This window comes from Solanum pennellii, chromosome 5, assembly GCF_001406875.1.
Source record: "Solanum pennellii chromosome 5, SPENNV200".
Taxonomy (NCBI): domain Eukaryota; kingdom Viridiplantae; phylum Streptophyta; class Magnoliopsida; order Solanales; family Solanaceae; genus Solanum; species Solanum pennellii.
This window is the reverse complement of record NC_028641.1, coordinates 75,306,076-75,313,113: the sequence shown is the minus strand read 5'-3', so window position 1 is coordinate 75,313,113 and position 7,038 is coordinate 75,306,076. Positions and strand designations below refer to the sequence as shown.

Below are 7,038 nucleotides of genomic sequence, written 5' to 3'. Positions count from 1 at the left end.
TTTATCGATAAGGGCTCGATTTCTCAAACGATAAAAAAGATTATTGTTCTCTACCCATCATAAAGTTGAATTTGTCAACTTGCAGTGTTAATTATTGGTAGAGATGCTGCACAATTCACATGATCCTCCATGTTGGTATTTTTCTGTTGCAAACACAATTAATTTCTTAAAAATAAATATTATAACGGGAGTCTCTCTATCCCACAAAGATAGGGTAAAATCTACCTACATTTCGTCCTTTCTATATCTCACCTGTAGAATTACTGGCATGATTTTCGGTATAAACAAAAATAACAACAAAGTACGACTTTATCACTACCTCATAGAAAATTTCCGAAACACTCTTTGCCTCAATATAAACAAGAGATCTTTTTCTTTATTCTTTTATATGAGTAGTGCAAAAATCACAAGTCAGAAAAGGCCATGTGCAAAAGTAACTTTCTCTTAATTACATAAAGCTGCATGAAGCATTATTATTAATTTTTTTTCAAAAAAGGACATCTTGCTTGGAGTCTTTCAAAGTAAAGACCAAGCTACAAATAATTGATACTACAGAATACAAATTTTGCTAAATTTACAAATCAACAAGGCTACTATAGCCATGTTCCAGAGAAAATATTTGCCTAGAGACTAAATAATAGATACTATAAGATACAAGATTTACTTGAATGTACTAACTTATAAGGCGATTTCCGCCATGTTGTTCCTTACTGTACACTTAATCTCGCGAAACTGATGAATCAAACCAACCAACTTGAAGGGTGTGCTTACTGCTCACAACTCCTCCTCCTACTCAACAAGAGCAGGAGAATAGGAACAAAAAGAACGAAAGAATGTATCCAGTCACCGCTGCAAATGGTCTAGCTATCGCAACAAACAGTAGGTAGGAGCTCCTCACTACGGTGGACTCCCAAATCATTCGATAACCTATTACACATCTGTGGGATTAAAGTGATTTAGTTAGTTTAACATGTTTGGAGGTTGTTAAGTTGTAACAAGGTAGATGAAGATGTTGAGCTATACCTGTCTATATACTGTTGAATCCCCTGAAGACTTTTGTAACTCTACAACATACAAGGATGGGCTAATCTCGAAGACCTGAAAATGATGCATAGGGAAAATTACTTTTGTTTTTTCTTTCTTGTTATGGAAAATAAGGGAGTCATATGCCGCGAACATTGCTTACCTCAGCAACTACCAATAGACTAGCCGGGTTTTTGTGGCCTTTCTGCTCTTGCATCACTTTCAACTGCAATGTACAAAGACATGATATGGAACTTAGTTTAAGATCAAATTTTCCTTGTGTGACAGTGCATATACAGATTGATGCGCCAACAATTATACTAACCCTTCCATGTCTTTTCTGGACATGAAATCCCATCTGTGTCACCATATTCTCAATCCTCTCCAACAACTGTTTTGGAGAGAGACTGGATGTAAATCTGATCTTCCTCTCGGAAACATCCTAGAATTATTCAAGAAGAAATAAGTCCTTGTTTTATGATATGTTCCTTGCATAATACAGTACAAATTAGAAATAAAGGTTACCTCTTTCTCAAAAAATCCAGAAAGATCCAGACATGATGACATTCCTATAAGTTCAAAGGCATTGATAAGGCAAGGCGATTCGGGATCTCTTTGAGCATCAAGCGGCTGTGACAAGGATATAGCAAACAATCAGTCATTAAGGATGAAAGGATTAAAATGCTTGAAATGAACCAATTACTCTAGGGTCCAACGTCCATACCAATTCATGCACGGTACAGACGTGATCATCTGTTTCATGCACGGTGCAGACGTGATCATCACTTTCCAAGTCTTCATCATCAGTAATTACAGGTGTATAGTCTTGTTTGAACCATGCATCTTCTTTGATTTGTGCCATTGTTATACGAGTATGCGGGTTGGGATCAAGAATCCTCTTTATGAGGTTCTTTGCTCCTGCAGATAGCCATTTTGGTATATGAACTTCCCCCTTAAGTATCTGATTTGTATTCATCAAAAATAATATTAAAAGTATTAGCTTTACCAAATGTCATATAAAATGAGCACGCACGCATAAAGCAAAAGAAGAAATTGTCTTACCTTTTGATAAAGTACGGCAAGATTTCTATCATCAAAGGGTAAATAACCAGTGAGAATGACATATAAGATAACACCACATGACCAGGTATCAGATGCCGCACCATCATATCCTCTGTTAGAAAGAATTTCTGGAGCGACATAGTTTGGACTACCGCAAGTGGTATGCAACAATCCGTCATCCTATAGTTAAGACAAAAAAACTCAATAAGATTTAGGAAACTAATTCACATATGCAACAAAGAGAAGCTGGTATATTCTGTACCCTAAAGTGTTGGGGTAACGCACTGAGCCCAAAGTCCGTTATTTTTATGTTTCCCCTCAAATCAATGAGGACGTTTTCTAGCTGCATTTTCAACACCACACATGTTACATGACTGAATAACAGCTTATAATATTTATGCTACACACTATATAATTAGTTACCTTGAGATCTCTGTGGAAGACACCTTTGTCGTGACAGTAACTAACGCCATCAACCAATTGTTGGAAGAGCTTCCTACCTTGGGCCTCTGAGAGTTTTCCTTTGGAAACCTATGGATAAGGATTATAGTCAAGGGAAAATTCAAGATTTGACATACTATTATTCACAAAACATAATATATAGTCAAAGTAACTTACGATTCTGTCGAATAATTCACCCCCATTCACGTATTCTAGCACCATGAAAATCTTGCTTTTGCTCGCTAAGACCTGCTTAATTGTATCGTCTTGTTAGAAATGCATCATAACGAAATACTACTAACATGAGGAAACCCATGTATGGATATCTAAATGTTTGATAAATATTATTATTAATACTATTCACTTGCCAGTTGCCACCATGAAGCAGCATTTGACAAGCAACGGAAGCCATCGTGGACGTTACATCTTGACAAACTTCTCAAGGAAGAAAACAAACAACTTTTTTGAGACGGGAACGTAATTTATTTAGATTGAGTAGTTAGTACGTCAGTAGGTTCAAAGTTGTTAATCCGTGATTTTGAACTAAGACCAATTAAATCTTGGTCTACCAGGGCAGAATGACTTAATATTCCAGCAAAAGACTATTCCTTATGCTGCACCAATAAGTCCAAGAAAAAAGACAAAACAAAGTTGTCACCTAAGTTTTTAAGTCTTTGGATAGATCCATCTTTCCTCCTCCATGGTCCCAGACAAAATGGACCCCTTCTCATATACAATACAGAACCACAAAAATTAATGATATGAAACTTATGGTTTATCCAGCATTTGTTAACTTAAAAAGTTGGGAAAAAGATCTAATTATGTGGGGGGTCGAGATGGCTCACCAATTATTATTTTTCAACAACCACTAGATGAATCATCACAATCCCCTTAAGTTCATACATTGAAAAGTATTCTTAAAAATCAGTAGACTTTTCTGTGCAATGTATTTATGCCTGGTTGAACACTAAAGACAAGAAAATTGGAAGAAAAAAAAAACCGAATCTTTAGCCATGAAAGAGTGAGCATTTGTTGTTCTTTACTTCAAGCAAAAATGAATTGGCTAATTGTCTATACACAAACCGAATCAGATTCCAGGATGTTTTTTACTCATTGTTTTCGAAGAATAAAACGAATTATATAATATAATCCACTTTATATACTGAATCTTTAGGTGGAAATACTTTATCACCACTACAAACACAACTTGTATCCGGAAAACATTTCAATACCTCAACTTGTGTATATTAGGAGTTTTTTATATTCAAAAGATAATAATATATTTAAGTGATAATATTCCGAGTTTTTTGAAAGAAGGCAAAAGGAAAAGGAGAAGGATGGTATATACCTCGTATAATCGGACAACGTTAGGATGTTTGAGGAGTTTTAAAGTTCCAATCTCCCTCTTGATCTGAAATTACACAAGAACTGCATAAGCTTATTTAAGTTATTTCAGTTTTCAACTTCAAAAGTATAGTTTTTTATATGATTATCTACTAAGAGCTTCAACACAAATAACAACAACATACTCAGTCTAATTCCACGAGTCGGGTCTGAGACCTTTGTGGGGTAGAGATGTTGTTTCTGATAGACTCTCCGCTCGGAAAAAAATGTGCTATTAAACAGTTTACAACTATACAGTTTAATAGTTGTTGTCAAGTTGGACTGATTCATTATCCAATAAGGATTTGAACCACCAAATTTAGCTAATCCTTTTAACTTTTAGCTGCAGGATTTAGTAGGAAATATAGTGGAAGATGCGAATTCTCACCAAAAAGCAGTAACCACCAAGCAACTATAATTATAAAATTGAAGATTCAAACTTTTAAGACTTTTTAGCCATATCTCTAAATTTTTATGAGTTCAGAAAATAATATTTGTGAAAATAACATGATTAAGAAACCCAAAAATCATGTTGGCTCCAGCCTCAATGTTAAAATCAGTAGAGTGAAAACAAAATTACTAGGTTATTTCTTCTTATTTGTTCGAGCTTCGATGAGCAACAATATTATATTAAAGTAATTCCATAAGAAAGATAAAATATACGCAGATCTTTATCTCTACTCGACTATATTCCAATAGATGCAACTCAATTACCTGGATATCACAGTTAAAAAAAAAATCCCTACACATTTTACTTCGAGCTAATATTTATCGAAAACAACTTCTCTAAACTTCTCGAGCAAATCGAGATACATAATGTCTTTTCCTAAATTTTACTCGTGAAATTACAATGACTATGTTGTTAAACGGTAGTTCCGTCCAACTCGCCGGAAACGGGATTTGGTCGGAGAAATTAGGAAGAAGATTTTTTAAAACGAAAACACCAAATGGAAAAACCTTCAAGAGGAAATTGGTAACGAAAATCAATTTTCACCATGGAAATGAAGTTACAAAACTAGAATTACAGTAGAGAGAAAAAACTGATCCACTTTTTTTCATTTTCCAGAAAAATGGGGAAGAAGAGATTCACATTATTTTTGATAAACTCTTTCCATTTCTGAGAACCCAAAACCCCAAATTGAAAAAAAAAACCTCATCTATGAACACAACAGAAACAGAGATTGAAAAAAAACCTGATCAGTAGACTTGAGGTCAAGGATCCGACTCTTCTCCAAAATTTTAATGGCGAAAGATTGACCAGTCTCTACATGTCTAGCATACTTCACTTTACCAAAATTTCCTTCACCAAGTGTCTTCCCCACTTCATATTTCCCTAGCCTCATTCCCTTCTTCCCTCCACCCACCCTTATTTCGTCTTCCTGTTGTACCAACACCATTACCAAAAATGACCAACAAATAATAGTGAAAATGGGTATTATAATTTGAAATTCAACAGAGAATAAAGAGATTGTTAAATTCTGAGAATTTTTTTTTTTTTTTTTGGTTTTAGTATGAATGATGAAGAAGATGAAGAAGATTAGCAGGTTTTGTGTTTCCTCTTCTATGTTTTGTGTTAATATATATAAGGGAAGATACATAATCTCTCACTTTCCAAATTTTGTTTGGCTTCATCTTAAATTAATTACAATTATATAAACCATATTATAAAATATAGAATATTATTTATCGAAAATAGTCTCTACACCTGTCAAGTATGCTTTCATATTTGATTATGCTATATCATATTACGATATAAAATTATGAGATGAAATTAACGTTTGGATATGCGATTTTACGTTTGATATTCTTCAAGAATCACGATATGATATTTTAATATATTAATTGTTTCACATTATGTTTAAACAATCCTATATTTATATCTATTAAATATTTATTTTATACGTAAATAAAATTTATAATAACATGATTACTTTTTAAAATTTATTATTTTCACTAATATATAGTCACTTTAATTCACATCAATCTGTTGTTGACTAATATTAAAGAATAGTACATTATAATTTATGTTTAATTTTTTTAATTGAATTAAAGTTAGATAAAACAATTATTTAAGTAGAGAACAGTAATAATTTATTATGCGATTTTATAATTTTTTGTTTATTTGGTAAGATTGAATAAACAATTGAGGTTATTTTAGTTATTTTACAACTTATGAGATTTTTTTATGTTTATAACAAAATATACAAAACAAAAATTTTCATACGACATGTCCAAATAAAACTTCAATTTCATCTCATAATTTCATATTATAATATCATATCATGATATTATATCGCATGACTAAATAAGCTGTTAGTGTTATTGTTCTCTAAGTTAGATAACAATCTCCACTACCTCAAAGAGATAAACGAAATTATTTTCAATTGATCATCTACTTAAATTAAACAATACCGAAGTATAGAAATGAAAAAATCGCAATAATAATGAAATAATGTGAAATAAAAAATAGTAATAAATAACATAAAAAAAAAAGAAGAAAGAACACTAAAATAATAAAATAATGTGATAATTGAAATTATAAAATATTATAATTATTTATGGAAATTGAAGAATGATATAATAATTTTAAATTATTTAATAAAATTATAATAAAATAAATATGCACAAATTATTAAAATGGACAGAAAATTATGTATAAAATGAAAAATAATAAAGTGGGCCACCTTTTTGTCTGGACCACCCTGTTTATCCACTAATTACTCCGTTTTTTCTCCCTTAAATGAACTTCATTAATTGCCACCAAAAATTAAAAAAATTATTTATTTTATTTTGACATTTTTAATCATTGAGTAGTTATTTTCCAAACTAATTGAAATAAATAATTAAATTTAACTTTTTTTAAATATAATTAATATTGAAAAAGTTAAGAAATTTAACAGATAATTTTACTAATATTAACATTATTTGGCAATTTCAAATTTGTGAATACAAACGAAACGCGGAGGCTGTACCCCACAACCCACTTTTAAGTATATTTTTGTTGTTTATATTAACGGTTAGCGTAAATTTAAAATTTAAACTCTATAAATTATTTGATAAATAAAGAAAAATATGTGATAGGTTGTGGTATTTCTATATGGGATTGATTTTGAATCTTTAAATAAATTT

The 7,038-nt window shown here is 31.5% G+C and overlaps 1 protein-coding gene across 2 annotated transcripts; it reads right to left on the bottom strand.

The window, feature by feature from the left end:
* Positions 1-448: 448 nt before the first annotated feature.
* On the bottom strand, positions 449-5,463 carry LOC107020275 (CBL-interacting serine/threonine-protein kinase 1-like). 2 transcript variants are annotated; one of them, XM_027917203.1, is made up of 12 exons: positions 5,103-5,463; positions 3,875-3,954; positions 2,704-2,775; positions 2,509-2,616; positions 2,348-2,428; positions 2,086-2,265; positions 1,748-1,984; positions 1,549-1,653; positions 1,349-1,465; positions 1,187-1,249; positions 1,024-1,098; positions 449-938 (listed from the first exon to the last, which is right to left on the bottom strand). In XM_027917203.1, exons 3-12 carry the CDS (start codon positions 2,746-2,748, stop codon positions 861-863), a joined length of 1,089 nt encoding a protein of 362 aa, XP_027773004.1. In that variant the 5' UTR covers positions 2,749-2,775; positions 3,875-3,954; positions 5,103-5,463; the 3' UTR covers positions 449-860. The 2 variants fall into 2 exon arrangements, with proteins under 2 accessions (XP_027773004.1, XP_015076046.1); XM_015220560.2 differs by having other exon boundaries at positions 3,875-3,937.
* Positions 5,464-7,038: the final 1,575 nt, after the last annotated feature.

What these genes read in the sequence shown, in the direction of transcription:
- LOC107020275 (XM_015220560.2), bottom strand. Translation starts at nt 5,306, where the DNA reads ATGGTGTTGGTACAACAGGAAGACGAAATAAGGGTGGGTGGAGGGAAG. An exon ending in ACCTCAAGTCTACTGATCAG is followed by an intron (nt 3,938 to 5,102) that starts GTTTTTTTTCAA and finishes GTGTAATTTCAG; the next exon opens with ATCAAGAGGGAGATTGGAAC. An exon ending in TCTTCCACAGAGATCTCAAG is followed by an intron (nt 2,429 to 2,508) that starts GTAACTAATTAT and finishes TTGAAAATGCAG; the next exon opens with CTAGAAAACGTCCTCATTGA.